The sequence below is a fragment of the Canis lupus genome, chromosome 8 (assembly GCF_048164855.1).
Source record: "Canis lupus baileyi chromosome 8, mCanLup2.hap1, whole genome shotgun sequence".
NCBI classification, from domain to species: domain Eukaryota; kingdom Metazoa; phylum Chordata; class Mammalia; order Carnivora; family Canidae; genus Canis; species Canis lupus.
In genome coordinates this window covers 25627622-25645782 of record NC_132845.1, presented here as the reverse complement: position 1 = coordinate 25645782, position 18161 = coordinate 25627622, and the positions used below count along the sequence as shown (strand labels likewise).

General features: G+C 35.2%; 1 protein-coding gene across 4 annotated transcripts in view; it reads left to right on the top strand.

Annotated features, from left to right (window-relative positions):
- Positions 1 to 18161, top strand: part of DPYD (dihydropyrimidine dehydrogenase) — a 790677-nt gene that overhangs the window by 176035 nt on the left and 596481 nt on the right. For all 4 annotated transcript variants that reach the window (XM_072834642.1, XM_072834646.1, XM_072834643.1 and 1 more), the window contains one exon: positions 17488 to 17575. In XM_072834642.1, the coding sequence (XP_072690743.1) occupies positions 17488 to 17575 (88 nt within the window). The remainder of the gene's footprint in view (positions 1 to 17487; positions 17576 to 18161) is intronic.

Genomic DNA, 18161 nt, shown 5'->3' with positions numbered 1-18161 from the left:
TTTTTCAAGTTAGCTTATCATAAATAAATACTTTATATACTGTATTTAGTGCTGAATTATAGCTCTCTAAATTACTTTTAAATATATGGAAAGGGGAAAGTCTTAACAAGGCAAAATATTTCTGTTTGTAGTAAAGGGAAGTAAATTACCTTGTAAAAATTTTAATTTTCCCAAGATAGGAATTATATAAATCCTCAAAATTCAAGCTAGTGCATAGTCCTCCTTTTATCACTATTATTACTCATTTATTCAACTGACATTTGGTGAGCACCTGGTCTGGCTAGCTGCTGGAAGTAGCAGGACTAAATCAGCAGTCTCCCTATCCGTGTCAGCTACCCTCCCAGACACTCTCCTGCTCCAGGCACCAGGATCTTCCTTCAAACCCTCCAGCCTGCTGAGCCTCCTGCCATGTCATGGCATTTGAACATCTGTTCCCTCTGCCTCCTTTTCTCTTCTACTCTAGGTGATTTCTACTCATCCTTCAGATGGCAGGAAGAATTTCCTGGATCCCCTAATCTCATTGCTCTATGCTATCATAATCCATCTTTATTTGCAGTGAAATGTTTGTTTGTTTAACCCTAAGCTACAGAGGAAATATCTGTGTCTGTTTTACTAGCCATTATTTTCTCTTGGCCTTGCACCTAACAAGCTCTCAACCAATATTTGTTGAATGACTAAATGTTCTCCTGAGACCATCAGCCATTTGCAGATACAGTTAATTTAAAATATAATTATAGTAAAATGTGGGGATGTGAAGAAGTAAATTAATAATCTTTACGAAGGGAGAGGAGGTAATTGAGGCAGGCTTCTTATGAGGAAATGGTACCTGTGTACATCCTGAAGGATACCCAGGAATTTGTCAGTTGAGAAACATGAGTGAGGAGTTTTGCTTGTGTATTGAGGGAGAAGCAAGAGCAAAGGAAGGAAAATGGGAAGAATATAACATGCTTAAAAATAGTGCTTTTGGAGCAGCCCGGGTGGCTCAGTGGTTTAGCGCTGCCTTCAGCCCAGGGCATAATTCTGGGGTCCCAGGATCGAGTCCCGTGTTGGGCTCCCTGCATGGAGCCAGCTTCTCCCTCTGTCTGTGTCTCTGCCCCTCTGTCTGTGTCTCTCATGAATAAATAAATAAAATCTTTAAAAAAATAGTGCTTTTGCATTAGCATTACCAAAATCAATATTATACTATCGTCTTATACGTAGAACTTTAAGAGATGTTTCTCTTCAATAAAAAGGATTTGTGCACCCACTATGCTGGGAGAACAGATTAATAGCTTCCTAGCTTGCAAAGCAGTTTCCTCTCGGTGGGATTGTTCTGAAAAGTTCACCTTAAAAAAATATCAAGAAGGGAACAGGTGGAACTTTTCACAGCTTGAATGAAAATGTGGTGCATAAGAAAAATTTATTCTCCAAAATTATTTTTTAAACCAGTTTCTCTTTCTCTTTTGGTATAAAGTTGAAAACTTAGATATCTCATCATATGAAATGCATTCATGTACTAGAAGAATATCCATTTTAGATGTGTGAAATAAAGGAGGCAAAAAATTATACCTCTATCAGAGAGCTTCCTTTGTCTAGGGGAATTCATTTGCCTCCCGGCCTAATCCCACCACCCTGGGTTCTACCTCTTTTCATTGTTGAGATATAAATTTACCTACACTAACTACCCAAATGCAGAATTTGTTACTGAAGCAGACTCACCAAAACTATTAATATGAACTAAAGAAGGAATCACTTGGAAAAATGAGGTGTTAATTATGGTGGTCGTTGCTAAACATAACTCATCTTGCTACTGAGGTATCCGTGGAGATCACTTCATGCTTGGTTTTATAGTGTGGCTGCTGACTTCCTTATCAACCTTATGGATGCAGTAGCACTTACATCTTACATATTTTATTTCTCATCTCCTGGTTACACATTTTTTTTTTCCAAAATGATACCACTTCACTTCTGTATCCTGCAAGCACCCTTGAATTGGCTTGGAAGATATTTTTCAAAATGTTTCCTATGTTTTACATTTATTGAGCAGCTACTATTAGTCTGACATTGTTGTTGGTATTCTTCATGATTATCTCATTTAGTTTTCACAGGAACCTACATGGTAATTATTTTACAATTTCACCATAAATCTGTGCTTCCCTCCCAGTAGTTATTGAAAAACAGTGCTATAGAGAATACATTTATTCCATTGTATTCTCCATTGTTCCTAGATAATAATACATTCAATTTACAATGATTTACATTATTGAGCATTTACCATATGGGAGGCACTAAATGTTTTTTTTTTTAATGTTTTTACATATGTTAATTTATTTAACCCTCCCTAGAATGGTATGGTATCTAGCCTATAATTAGCAATTTATGGGTGGAAGCTGTGGACACAAAGAATTTAAATAAGTTTTCTGACATTACAAAGCTAAAAAGTGATAGAGTTAGTTTTAAATCCAGAATCTGGGCAGCCCGGGGTAGCTCAGCGGTTTAGTGCCGCCTTTAGCCCAGGGCCTGATCCTGGAGACCTGGGATTGAGTCTCACTTCAGACTCCCTGCATGGAGCCTGCTTCTCCCTCTGCCTGTGTCTCTGTTAAAAAAATAAAAAATCCAGAATCTGTCACACTACATTATCTCTTAAAGTATTGTTTTGTGATAAGTACCTAATGGATGGTGTATGAGTAAAAGAAGAGGGATCAGTTAAAAGAAGAGACCAGCCGTTTGTGGTCAAGGTGAATCTAGAAGTAGTTGGGCAGAGAATCTAGATACTTGCAGTTTCTCATATGTCTTCCTCAAGTCCTGTATTACTTGGCCTGTCCATAAGAGAAGTATTTACACACCAGAACACACACACACACAGGCTGAAGAAACAAATCCATTTATTGTGTTTTTAGAATTATGCTGGCATTGAAGATAGAGGAATGAACAGATGGGGGTGCCTCTGAACTTGGGGCAAGTATGTACATCTCTCACCTCTCCATAACCACATCTTCACATCATAAAAATGTGTTTTCATGTCTCTGCTACACTGTGAGCCTCTTCAAACCATGTCTTACTTACTCATCTTGGTATCTTTACCATCTAGTGAAATACCCAGCAAATAACAAGTGCTCTGTAGGTATTTGTTTGTTGAGGAAGGAGGGATGGAAGGAAAGAACAAAAAAACAAAGGAGATAATATGTTACGATCCATAGACCATGAACACGTTTAAGTTTTACCTTCACTGAAATTCTTCATTGACCTTTCTTAAATTTAATGGTGTATATAACATACCATGACAGCATTGTCAGTGTTACAATGAAAAGCATAGTCGATGGCATTTTTTACTTTTACAAAAATATATATTATTTGCCCCTTGCTTTTTTATTTTCTTGTTTTTACAGTTTATGTTAAGCTGTAGGCAGCTAATTTTGATTACCATGTTCAAGATATTATTTCTGAACATTATGTCCTTTGGCCTCTAGGCTAATTTTTTTTAGACTAATTTTTTTATAAAAACGTTCTGACGATAATCAGGCCATCATTACATCAGTTCATTTTCCAAGCAATACCATTGCCTGAAATTGTGGTCCACCTTAAGATATAAATTAAATTGAAAAGATTAAGCATTTATATTCTTATCTGTTTTTCTCCCATATTCATTAGTTTCCTGAAATTTCTGCTTATTCTTCATGTGCAGTGTCAGCATTGAATCTTATGCATAAACTCCTAAGGACTGAAATAATGTTTAAGTCACTTTATACAGAACCTAGCAAGAAGTCATAGTGGTCTGCACAACAGCTTTAATGGGGACAATTTTTGTCTTTACTTTTTTGCTACACTATATAATGTTCCAAATGTATAGTGACATCATTATTTTGGGCTTGGTCATGATTATGGATGTCAAATATATTTTTATTTTATGTATTATGACTCATATTTGTGACATTTCTCCAGAATGTTCCTAATTACTTTTATTTTGTCAGTCTGGTATTTCTTTAAAAAAAGTATTTTATTTATTTATTTGACAGAAAGAGAGCAGGGGCAGGGAGAGTAGTAGAGGGAGAGGGACACAAAGGCTCCCTGCTGAGAAGGGAGCCAGATGTGGGACTCCATCCCAGGACCCTGAGATCATGGCCTGAGCCCAAGGCAGACACTTAACTACCTGAGCTGCCCATGCAGCCCGTCAGTCTGGTATTTCTATTAGAAAGACTGATCTTTGTGATTTCTTGATAGGTAATTATCAGAAAACGCTTTGTAAAGAGTAACATGATCTGTAAGTATTATTGCTAGGCACCTTGTGAAGTAAATGAGGAATTTTTTTAGATCGTTTTTAAAGGCAGCCATTTATGGAATATATTGCATAATAATGACTGGAACATGTATGGCTTTTATGTATCATGTCAGAAAATCTTTCTCAGGTTCTCTGGGGCTACTGGCTATCATTATGAAAACTACAGCAGAAATGAAATGATGATACCCCACAGGCTGGGTTTTGGAGAAAGTCAGACCTGGGTAAGAGTCCTGAATCTGGATTTCACAAACTGTGGGGCAAGCCCTGACACTTACCACTCACTGTGAAGATTTTGAATGAAGTAGGAGAGAAAGCTGGCAATCTTAGACTCCTAGGAGATTTTTAATAAAATCTTAATAATCACCAGGATTACAAAAATAGGAAATAAAAGATTTCAAACCTAAAACAGAGAAGGAAATTTTTGTGCCTTAGTATATTTATCTTTAAAACGAGAATAACAGGGCAGCCCTGGTGGCTCAGTGGTTTAGCGCCGCCTTCAGCCCAGGGCGTGATCCTGGAGGCCCAGGATCGAGTCCCATGTCGGGCTCCCTGCATGGAGCCTGCTTCTCCCTCTGCCTGTATCTCTGCCACTCTCTCTTCTCTGTGTGTCTCTCATGAATAAATAAATAAAATCTTAAAAAAATAAAAACTATTAAAACAAGAATAACAAAAGTACCTCCCTAAGGGGTTCTTTTCTTTTCTTTTTTTTTTTTTTTAATTTTTATTTATTCATGAGAAACGCAGAGAGAGAGGCAGAAACATGGGCAGATGGAGAAGTAGGTTTCCTGCCTGGAGCCTGATGTGGGACTCGATCCCAAGACTCCAGGATCACGACGTAACACTCAACCACTGAGCCACACAGGTGCCCCTCATTGGAGTCTTCAAAGGATATAGTGAGTTAATATATATATATATCTACCTCATCAAGTGATTATGAAGATTAAATGAGTTAATATTTTTAAAACCAAGTGCTAGCGTACAGTAATCTTATGTAAGTACTTATTCAATAAATTGAACCAAATATAAGCATTTTTTCATTATAGGTGTATGTTATTTACATAAGCTTGAAGAACAGTTATTTGAAAATGTATTTTTTCCAAACATTAACAGCAGAAACTAGAGTATTACCAAAATTCTGGCTTTTTAATCCAATTTCAAATTAATCTATTTCTAAGCCAAAGTAAACTAACCCAACCATTTTCTTACTGGAAGAGGAAATCCAAGAGACATCAGGAAGTGAATCAGCACTGCATTCTAATATGATAATTGCTTTGATAAAGGGACCCACTGAGTGTTCTAGGAGATCAGAATGGCAAAAGCCAGGGAGCTTGATGAGAGACACCTGAACTGAATTATGAAGCAGGCTTAAGGTGTGACTTTTGAGGCAGGGAAAGAACATACAGGAATGCAGAGAGGGTAAGAATGACTTGAGGTACTCACAGAATTGCAAGGTTCTAGAGTGGCAAGTGTTGCAGCTGGAACTGTAGGAATAAAGGAAGTAAGAGCCAATGCTTAAAGATTGTTTTGTGAAAAACTCTCCTTTAAGCAGGAAGATGTCATGATCTTTTTAAAAAAATTGTGGAGAATGCGTTTGTCTTTTACTTAGAGTAATCAGCATAGACTTTGATTAGGAATGAATAAATTTAATTTAAATTTGTGCAGGGGAAGTGTTTACTTTTTACTTTTTGAAAAGGGGAAATGGCATCATTTTTGTGGAGGAAAACTTTTAGAAAAAATTTTTGTAGATTCCACACATGAAACTGAACAGTTTCAATGGGAAGAAAATCCAGATCTGGCTGTTGCTTTCCAAATCTATTATTTCAGCACTGGAAATATTACAGTTGCTGTTGCACTTATAAAAAAGAAAAAAAAAACTAGACAAGTTTCTTTTACATGAAGTAAATCCAATATATTTTTAAGTCACCATCCTCAAGTTAGCTTCAGTAAATTCTTTCCTTCACCAGCACAAACTTAGAACATAGTAGCTTTTTAATAAATAACTTTAAGTTGAATTATTCCTACTACATTATAATATCTAGATAGCTAAGATTTGGATAAATTTGTTTCTAAATTCTAGTACTGGTGAATGATATAGTATTATTTTAAGGCCAAATATTTTCTTCCACTGTTGTTTTGACTCACTGAGTCCTTTTAGCACTTGTGCTGTCACTTACCCTTTATTTATTTGATGAGACCTGAACCTTTGTTCTGTTAGCTTTTGTGAACCACCAAATACTCAGAAGTATAAGAAGTATATTCTATTGTTAAAACACTAATCTGGATCTTTCACATGACCTTTGGAGTTTTCTGGGAGAAGAAAGACTATGGGAGCATCATAGGTTGGTCTTTGCCTGGTCGATTGAAATGACCAAAGTAAAAAATAAAAAAGAAAATTACAGAGGATATTGTGATTTTTAGTTGCCAATCAACATCAAAGTATGTTAATTTTAAAGTTACATGTTATCCTCGTTCATTGCAAAAATATTCAAACAGTATAACATTGTATGAAGTTAAATCTATCTCAAATCTTAGCCCACTACCCTTAAGTAGGTTTATATATTTACATAAATATGTTTTCGTAGTCAACATATCACATAAATCTAGAAATAGTATCATAATAAATAACCTATTTTGTTTTTTGATTAAAATGCTGTGCTCTGTTTCTCTTTTACATCTTTATTAGAAACCAGATAGAAATTTGTCAGTATTGCTATTATTGTTATATTATTTCTGAAATTGCCTTCAAATAAAGCATAAAATATAAAGTGTTTTTAGTCTTGAAATTTGCTGAAAAGTTTACTTTTAGAGCATCTATTACTAATACATATTACCTTTTTGGTTACCTTCATATAGGGGATTCACTGATATTAAGTTGAACATACACCAGGTGTTTTAAAATTTGAGAAAATAATTTGCACAGCATATGGATATGTTATGAAAAATAATGTCCTTCTTAAGAATTCTGGGAACATCCTGAATACAAACCAAAGAGTTTATGATACAAATAGTCCAGGTGAAGTAAGATTATTGAGTATCAGGAAAGCTATAATAAACATGGTCAGTACTGTCACCTAGTTTCCTTTAAGGTCTGTAAAGGATCAAAATATATTGAGTATCATCTAACAGCTGTTCGGAATGTGAGGGGATTCACAGTTGTGGTGAACAACAATATGCTAGTTTGACTAAAAGACACATAACTTGTCATTAAACTAAAAATGGTATATTGGACTATAAAATGTATCGAGAGACTTGGATGGTTGAAAATGGCTACACGATAACTTAGCATGTAACTGACTTTATTATCGGTGTATGTAGTCATGTATATATAAACTTATTCAAATTAAAATGGCATATAAATATATGTATTTTATTAATTATAAACTGTCACCTAAGGAAAGACTGTATTTGTAAATAGTATATTTTGTCAGGGGAAAGTGCTACCCTACTCTGGAGGATAAGACATTCTTTGTCACTGGGGCACCTGGGTGGTTCAGTGGTTGAGCATTCTGCCTTTGGCTCAGTTCATGATCCTAGGGTCCTGGGTTCGAGTCCCATAACAGGTTCCCCACAGGGAGCCTGCTTCTCTCTCTGCCTCTGTCTCTGCCTCTCTCTCTCTATGTCTCTCATGAATAAATAAATAAAATCTTTAAAAAAAAAAAAAGAAATTCTTTGTTACCATCTCACCAAATGGCAGAAGTTGAAAAGGGGAAGGGAGAGTTTTTGGCTTTTGGCATGGCTCAGAGGATGGGAAGCTACAACTGTCTTTGGTAGATTGGAATACGGGTTCATCTGACACCAGCTGCCACCACCATGCTGTCTTAAGTTCGACCCCAATGAGATCAAAATCCTATACCTTAGGTGCGCTGATGCAGAAGTCAGTGCCAGGTCTACCCTGCCCTTGAAGATCGGCCCCCTGGTCTGTCTCCCAAAACGTTTGGGGACAGCATCACTGAGGCAGCCGGTGATTGGAAGTATCTGAGGATTACAATGAAACTGACCATTCTGAACAGATAAGCCCAGATTTAAGTGGTACCTTTTGCTTCATCTCTGATTTCTAAGCCATCAAGGAACCACAAAGAGACAGAAAGACGCAGAAAAACATTAAAATAAACAGTGGAAATACCATTTTTGATGATACTGTCAATCTTGCCCTGACAGACCTGGAACCATTAAAGAGATCCTATGGTTTGCAGTGTTGATGGCCACCATCCTCATGACATCATAGATGACATTGCTGGTAGTGCAGTGGAACACCCAGCTAATTAAGAACTACAAAGGTTAACAGTTCAATAAAGGATCATTTGACGAACAAAAAAGAAAAAAAAAAGCAAAGAAAGAAAAAAGAAAAGAGGAAGGGAGAAATATGCCTAACACAGGCAGTGAAAATATGGAAGTATTAGGAGAAAATGTGTGGAGCAGGAATTAAGGAAAGCATTTTTTTTTATCACATAGATTCTCATATTTAACAATTTGCATTCCTTAGATACTTGCTCAGCTATACATTCACAATAGGATGTTATACCTTTAGTGAGGATATAGCCATTTTCAAACTTTGTAATATATTGTGTAGTTCAACCAGCCATCTTAGATTTAACTAATTTTTAAGAGTTTATTTTTACCTCACACTGTTAGGAAGAAGAACCAGAAGCCCTAAAAAGAAAGGATTTGGTATAAATAACTTTGGATCACTGATGAGATTGGCATGTGCTTTAGTGATTTAATTCCTGAAGAAGTGTAGTGACTTGTAGGAATTTTCTGTAAACATGGATGAGCAAATATGTATGTGCCAACCACTAGCATAAATACCGAGAACCAAAGGTGAATTATAGTCTCTGTCCTAGATGGTCCTTTTTTTTTTTTTTTTTTTTTCTTTTTGGATTGCATTAGGCAATAGGATTTCTTTTCCCCTCATTCCTTGCATTCATTCATTTGACATTATTGGGCATGTAAAATGTACATGGTGTAGTAGTAGCTGCTGTGTGGTATACAGAGAAGAAGCACATTGCATCCAGAACTTGTCCTTGATATTAAGCTCTGGTATACTCATCTCCACACATAGTAAAATCCTACTTGTGCTTCAGTCACTAGCATGAGTATCTCTGTCAAAGAAGACTTCTCTGATTATCCTGATACAGAAATAATTTCTCCTTCTTTTGAAAACTCATAAGGAGAAAATGAAGACTTACTGAATATGTTTGTCAGATATCCACTTTCTCTAATGTATGCAAATAGCAGTAAAGCATTATGCCGTGACTCTTACCTGAGTCCTTCCACATTAGAGAAAGTACCATATAACTTTCAGAGCATTTTGAGGATTATAAGAAAACCTGCTAAGTAACTAAAGAAGTACATAATATTTAGTGTGAATACATAATTTTAAAGAATTCTCACATTTCTGAAGTACAAATTATTGTCTCCATTTGCATATGAGAAAGCTGATGCCCAGAAAATTTTAAGTCGTTTACCTAAAGTCTTAAAACCAATAAAGTGAAGTCAGTAATGAAATATGGGCAATCAAGCACCAGAGCCTGTTCTCTTAACCTGTATTCTATATTTTCTCAGTTAATACATTGTAAGGCTTTGGATTAACAAGCACATTTGAGTAATTAATATAGCATGTATATAAGTCTCTATGGTGTGTGTATGTGTGTGTATTCAGACTTATTTATGCTGGCTGTATTTAGTGTAGCCAGCTTTTACAAGGAACCCTATCCTGGGTACATGGTTTATCACTGTCTCATTATTGCAAGACAGAGAAGGCTTTTTATCTTCTGTTGAATCCAGCCACCTTCTTCAATGTCCTTAAGTAGTCTCAATCCCCACCATCTTTAAGATGGATAAAGAATGGTTTCCTAAGAGAGTGTTACCAAGAAGACCATCCCTCCAGGACATAAAGCAGAGCTTTTATCAATCATATTCTCTGGTTTTCTTGATTAAAGTCTACCTCTGTTGTAGCTGCAAGTGACAGGGATCAAATTATATCACAGATTTTAATACCTAGATGTCTTCTGGGCAGAAAAACATTTCATAAACATTTTTATGTTTTTTTTTTTGTAGTCACAGACTTTACTGTAACTGTTTCTGTATTATATATGAAAACATGCATGTGTGATATTAATTACTTCTAATAGTTGCAATAACTTACTTTTTATTCCAATTCAACAGTTCAGTTGTAAGTATGATCTTGTACTCTTTAAAATTTTTTAAAAAGATTTTACTTATTTATTAATGAGAGACACACAGAGAGAGGCAGAGGGAGAAGCAGGCTCCATGCAGGGAGCCTGATGTGGGACTCATCCCAGGTCTCCAGGATCAGGCCCTGGGCTAAAGGTAGTGCTATACCGCTGAGCCACCCTAGCCGCCCTCTTTCAATAAATTTTTAACAGAAACATTGGAAATAAGGGGCACTCTTCCCTCACTGCTGCAACCTGTAGCAATCTCATTCTCCCCTTCAAGTCTCGCCAAAATTATCATCAGTACTATACATTTTGCAAATAAATCTTGTTTTCTTTACACAGGGTGGAACTTTTATTTAGCATTGTTATTTGAAATCTTACCTTATTATTTAGTATTTCTGTTTCTAGTATCTTAGAGTCAGTAGATTATTGGACCCACTTCCTTTAGTTAGACTTGTTTCTCTTTTCAAACCTACTTAGTTTTACCTTCTGCATATAGAAATGGTGTGTTTATTTTCCTTCGATGAATCTTCCTGCAGTTATTAAGGTACCTGATTCTATTTTATCCTTTTAGTTTCATCTTTGCACAACAAAAGCTTATTTTCAAGTCCCATCTTCTCTTGTAAGAAAGAGAAAAATCTAAGTTGAAGATTTTACTACATAAAGATACTCTCTTTGTGTAGTAAAATAGGACAGTATGTTAAAAATTTTCAGAAGATGATCTGCACTAAGCTTTTATGGAAATACTTTATTTGCTTGTAGGACAAGATGTGCATGACTTTGTGACTTCTTAGGCTGTTGAGGCTTTTATAGCATACTTAATTTTTTAAATAAAAATATAGTTAAAAGTATCTTTCTAAAGAAGTGGCTATACCTAAGTTATTTAAAATGTAATAAATTAGCTTACTAATTTTAGGAATTAGTGCCTCAGTGACTACTAAGGTTATATAAGCCTTTGAAATCATGTGATACTGTAAAACCCTAATGTTTTCATCTTGACTTGAGAAGCTTCTTGAGGAGACCTTTTACTTTTTTTTTCTTAAACTAAAATTGGACTCCAGGAGAGAGGATACTGTAGCCTTTTTCTAGCTGTGACTTCTTAACTGCTTTTTTCTCAGTCTTCAAATTACTCTGGCAAGGAGGCAGTGATGTTGCGAAGAGATAAGGTCAGTAGAACATCACCTTTTAAAATTCTAACCTGTCTTCATACGTGAATGGGATAGTCCTGGGTGTAAGATGGTAAATGTGTTCTAGTAGTTTCCTCAGCTGCCTTGGCCACTGGTCTTAATTGTGAGATTTCTGGAGCCTCAATACTCTGATCTATGAAGTAGAGATAAAAGCAATCTTATTAATTTTTAAGAACCAGTCATATGAAGATAAAAAATGAGTATCAAAATTTAACTTAAGTCATTTTGTTCAATTCAAAGTATGCAAAAAGTGTAAAGGTACTTTTTTAGCCATTAGTGTCTGAGAAAACCAATAATTCTCTGATATAGACTAAAGAAAGATTATAGAAAAGTTTTCAACTATATTTTATTCCCAGACTCATGATCATGATCATCCAACAAGATATTTTGAGTATTAGTTATGTGAATTATATACTGTTTTAAGCCTTGTTTGTTTTGAATTGTCTTGAAGTACCCACATGTGAATGGAAATTTCTAGTAGATAAATAGCTCTATTTAAAAATTATGATTTAGTGGGATCCCTGGGTGGCGCAGCGGTTTGGCGCCTGCCTTTGGCCCAGGGCACGATCCTGGAGACCCAGGATCGAATCCCACGTCGGGATCCCGGTGCATGGAGCCTGCTTCTCCCTCTGCCTGTGTCTCTGCCTCTCTCTCTCTCTCTCTGTGACTATCATAAATAAATAAAAAATTAAAAAAAAATAAATAAAAATTATGATTTAGTGTTACCCTGTAAATTAAAATAAATATTGAACGTCTTAAAACATGAACATCATTGGTTCAGCATCACCAAGGCAGAATGATGCATAGCATAAAAAATTGAGTTACTTTTCACAATGTTGCCATAGCTTCCTGGCTCAGCAGAATGTAGAAGCTTGGCCAAGATGCATATTAGGAATATTCAAAATGAGTGCCAAATACCCCTGAGTTAGTAAGAATCTATTGTGTAATCAGAGAAGCACCGTCAGAAAGAATATAGGAAAGGCTATTAATTGAATATTGAGAGAAGTGGAGAGACATTATTAGAATCTGAGTATTGCTCTTGACTACTTAATGTATCAGAACATTGAATTAGTCTCATTGTGTTTTAAACATACCAACCATCTTTCTTCAGTGTTTTCCTTATGATATGATCTGATACAAGGATTGCAAGCTGTGGAACTCAGACTTGCTTTAGACAGTACTAATCCCCCATTTCTTGATTTACACTCCTTTCTGTCGGTTCTATACTATTTTATTTTATTTTATTTTATTTTATTTTATTTTATTTTTTGATTTTTTTTAGTTCTGTACTATTTTAGTAGAAATATTGCCAAATTGTGGTAGGATATTAGACTAAGTGTTTGCCTATACTGGTGATTATAGGGTAGGAGAATTAGATCCTATACCCATTTGCTACATTTCAGTTAATTAGATCTTCCAAATAAAGGTACTAAACATCAAAGATCTGAGGCAATACAACATCAGTATTAGGAAAATATCTTAATTTTTTTCCATGTAAATACTAAGTTGCCCAGTGTGATTACATATAGACTAATAATACAGGTTATACATAGCCTGGTCAAATAATGCTGACTTGATTGAGCCAAACTCTAGTGAAAAACCAAAGAACCATGCCGTTTTCAGGTAGACTTGTGTGATTTTTTTAAACCAAGGAAGAAATTATTATTTAAACTCATGGATTGGAAAATTCTTTAACAAGCATGGTTTAAATTCTAACTACTATGGATGCTTAACAATAAAAGAAGCAGGCATCTGTTCTCAGATATATAAAGAATGAAATGCTTTTCATTTCATTACTTATTATAATTTTTTTCTGGTGTTAGGCTATAGAGTAAAACTCTCTAGCCTCACTAATATTTGGAAAGAGGAATCATGGCTCTCTTCCCTGGAGAAAGATCTGTATATCTTTAATAGTTTTTGTCTCTTAAGTAGCAGTACTAAAGTTTTCATACATTTTTTATGGTCATGTTGAATCATGAAGGATTAACATTATTAAGGATTCTGTATTTTGCTTTTAATGAAACCCATTGTTATGCTCTCTATTAAATGTGGAAATGAAAAAAGTTTATCTTAGTAAAAAAATCTAAGATGTTTCATTCCTTAAAATAATCTAATATACTACTTTTAGTATAAATATAATTATTTGGGGATTAAAATATTACATAATTGTTTATCTGAATTAACTTTTGGCTCTTAACAACACATTTAAAAATAAACTGCATTATAACAGTAACTTTGAAACATAAAAGGGGAATTAAATGAATGAAGATAAAAACAAGTATAATTTAAATGTTACTTCTAAGGAAAAATTTATGTAGAACTGTGGTTTACAATAATTGTTGACATATTCCCCTAAGTACTGTGTCTGTGATTTTTCATGGTATCAATCATTTAAAGCAATTTAGGTAATAACATTCTGACATGCATTTCTGCTATTTTATTTACACCATTTGCCTACATCATTGTAATGCAGTACCTTTCTGATTTGGTACAGTAAATGCGCTCTGTAATATCTATTATGGCATGGTCAAAGGATAATTTATTGTCAAATAGAAAAATAGGTCAACACTAATGTCACTTGATGATCAACCTTCTCCCCCCCACCCCAAGTTTAATAAAACATCTCACCAGTATGCATTCCAGTGCAGTGGTTGATATTTTATTAGGACTACCTGGCTATAGCAGTAGTGTAATTACTGAGCTGTCAGAGTGATAAGTGGGATTAATGGCAGCCTGATGCACTTTAGTCTGCAGAGCGCTTAGAGAATTGCAAGATGGTATTATTATCAGAGTCTGCCCATTCTGGCATATTCATGGCACCAAAGAAAAAAAAAAGAATGCTACAATTCAGGTTTGCATTGCCCTGCCTCATTAACATCTGACATTTCCAACAGCTGTTATTTGTGAACTAGCTCAATAATAAAAAGGGAATTATTTGGTAAAGAGGCTTAATAACCACAACTAAAAATCCTTACATTGTCAGTGCTGTTAAGTGAATCTGTTTATGTTGAATTTAAGGTTTTTCTAGAAGAACAGGGAAATACGCTGTGCATTAATTTGGCTCATTCATATCTGCTGACAATGTAACTTTATTTTTTAATTGTCTTATTCAAGTTGGGTGTTAAAAAAAAAGAAAAGCGGAAAACTTGTGTGACTTCATGAGGGATAAGCAGAAGCTAAATGATATATGATATGTATGTACACAGACATATATACACATATACGTACATATACACCAATACACATATAAAACAAATAAGTACATTTATTGCTTTATTACTGTGAGTTGCCAAATATTTTTAAAATGGTTTGATGACTTTTAAAAAAATAAATTAGAAGATATTTAAGATGACATATTATTTGCTAAATTTTTAGTTATTTTATTTTACTACATCATAGGAAATCCTTTCAAATTACTAATAATGCTCAACATGCTTATCTATGTGAAGACAATACATTTAATATCATCTCATTTCAACATCATAGACTAAATAGACCATCCATTATGCTCTGTTTGCATTGTCGTGCAATGTATGCTGCTAGTTACACTTTCAAGAAGTTCTTTTTGAACTCAGTGACAGTGTTTTAGGGGGAAATCATAAGTATGAGAAGATAGGAATTCAACTAAATGATAGATGTGAATCTAACAATGGCATTTAGAGAAATGATAGGGGAGAGGTTTAATGACTACATTTCAGAAGGACAATTGATTATGAAAAGCCTTCGGTACTCATTGTGTAAAATTTAATTTAGAGAGAAGGGTAAGGGCACAAACCAGAGAAAAGAGATCAGATTTAAAAACAAGATATTAATTAGGTGCTGAGAAATTGGTTCAGACAATGAAGAGGACTCTCCTACTCACAAAAGAATGACAAGGAGACCTGTATTGTTTTCTCAAAGGAAATGAAGCAAGGTCTTTACACATGGAAGTAGAGAGAAAATGAGCTAGCTAGTTACCTTTGTCGCTAAGCAGTGTAGGATTCATTCTCAATGAAATTCTTGGAGAATTTCTTCTGAAATTCTGATGAATGTGACAAAATGTATCTTAAAAAGTGTATCTTAAGTTTTAGATCTCCAGGGCAGCCCGGGTAGCTCAGCGGTTTACACCCCCTTTAGCCCAGGGCGTGATCTCGGAGACCCGGGATCGAGTCCCACGTTGGGCTTTCCTGCATGGAGCCTGCTTCTCTCTCTGCCTGTGTCTCTGCCTCTTTCTCTCTATGTGTTTCTCATGAATAAATAAATAAAATCTTAAAAAAAAAAAAAAGTTTTAGATCTCCAGCCTAATTCTACTCTACTCTGTTCTTACTGTGTGACAGACCAACCTGTATTAATTTACATACCTTGTCATGTTTTCCAGGCCTGGGCATATATTGGGTCATTCTCTTGAGTGATCTTGCACTCCAAATCCTACCCTTTTACACTTCCCTAATACCCACTCATTCTTCAATTTTCCCTTTGTGTATTCCTCTTCCCAATGAGCCCTCCATGACTCTTACCTTCCAGCACTACTGTTCTTATATGCTTCCTTAAGATACTGTTTTCACCCAAATTAACATTGACAACTACAATTGCCTTATATATTTGAATTTCCTCCAAACTGCAAGGTTCATGAAACCAGGACCATGGTGGTCTTCTTGTATTTTATATCCTCATATCCCAAGTTCTGCCATGTAACAGGGACTTATTAAATATTTATTAAGTGAATGAATAAATGAACAAATAACCCATGTTACTGTGCATGTGAAATATCATTCTAGCCAGGGGTTTCAGTCCTGAATTAGAATTGTGACTCTTGCTGTGTAGATCCAACGATGTATATTGGAATCACGTCAAAGGCTTTTTTCCCCCCAAAATACAAATTCTCATGCCAATAACTCAGACAGAAGGGGCTCCTCTGTGGAAACAGTGACATTAATCAGGCTGGTTCTTAGACACGCTAAAGTTTGACCATGTCTGTGGTCGGTTCCCCAAGAAGCATATTTTGAAATGAGATTAATATGCAGGAAGGTTATTAGAAGATCAACATCTGAACAAGAGTGAAGGAATCAGGATTGGATAGACAGCCATAATAAAGGCTGCAGTGGATCTCTGCAGACTTGTTCCCCAAGTCTGGGCAAGGGTACTGGGCCTCTAACCTCCTCATTGTCCTGTAATTGAAAGCAAGCTGCCATTGGAAAGGGGACACGACCTTGGTTGAGCCTGTTCTCTTTGGCCGAGGGCATAGCAGCAGGGGAAATGTTTCATTCTGGAAGGGGGTGGATCTGCACTATGCACTGAAGCATGTACTACAAAGCCCAGTTGCCATGTGAATAGTTTGCAGGTTAAAAAAACATCAGAAAAGTGGAGGGAGGGAGAGATGAAGGGAGGGAAAGAAGGAGGGAGAGAGGAAAGGTGGGAGACAAAGTAGAAGGGATGAAGGGAAGAAGAAAGGATGTCACAGGTGATAAAATGAGAGACTTTGCTTCTGTGTTTGTATAATTGTGGTCCTCAAGCCATATAAAACTTTTATCGTAAAAGACTACATTCTCTAAGTATTGTCAGTTTAGTGAGAGATCAAAACAAGACTGGTTTAGTAAATGAGTAAATGGTGTATCTTAGATAAGTATGGTACTCTTAATCTCTAAGAGGAACACAGAAAAGAGGGGTGGTTAGCCTGAGTGGTGCTATTTTATATATCTCAGAAGGTGTACAAAAAATGAAACACAGATATTGTTTACTGCTTAGAAAAAGATTTTGTACCTAACAATAGCACTATTTTATTTGTCCTTACTAGACACTAATTCTGAATAGGTATTGGGTAGATAATACATTGACTGTTATCTCAGTTACTTTATAGTTTCTTTAATCTGGTTATTTTATTCCTTAGGTGCCTGAAATGTGCAGATGCCCCCTGTCAGAAGAGCTGTCCTACTAATCTAGATATCAAATCATTTATCACAAGTATTGCAAACAAGGTAAATTCAGATTTAGCTCTGCAAGTGAAAATAACAGCATTTGATCTCGGTATCTATCTATTAAGACCTATGGTTAAAACATAAAGCTTGTCTTAATAAATTGGGTTAAAGATATGATTTTTATAGGTATGTAAAAATGTACATTTTGTTTATTAGTCTCTTCCAAATTGTGATATAATTATTATAAAAATGCACATTCATTGTTTAATGACTTAAAAGTTAGTTTTTGTTGAAATTAATGGTTTTTTAATCCAAAGCACTCACTGAATAGATTGACTGTAGCTTAAGCTTGCTAAATGCTTATAGATAGGAACTGTCATTGATTAGCAAAACACATTTCAAATTTATAAAATATCTCTGTTTTAAAATATGTTTTGGCATTAAGTCTGGAACACTGAGACACATCAAGGAAATGGACTTTTCCCTGTTGCTAAAATTCAGTTAATTTGTTTAAGATTTGAAATAAGTCATAGAGACTAGATAGAGTTATAATTTAAAAAAAACCCTCCAAAGACCAAAAAAGAGAAAACAGGCTTTTATGAGCATGGGTAGAACAAAAGGAATTTTAATCTTTATTTTTTTGAAA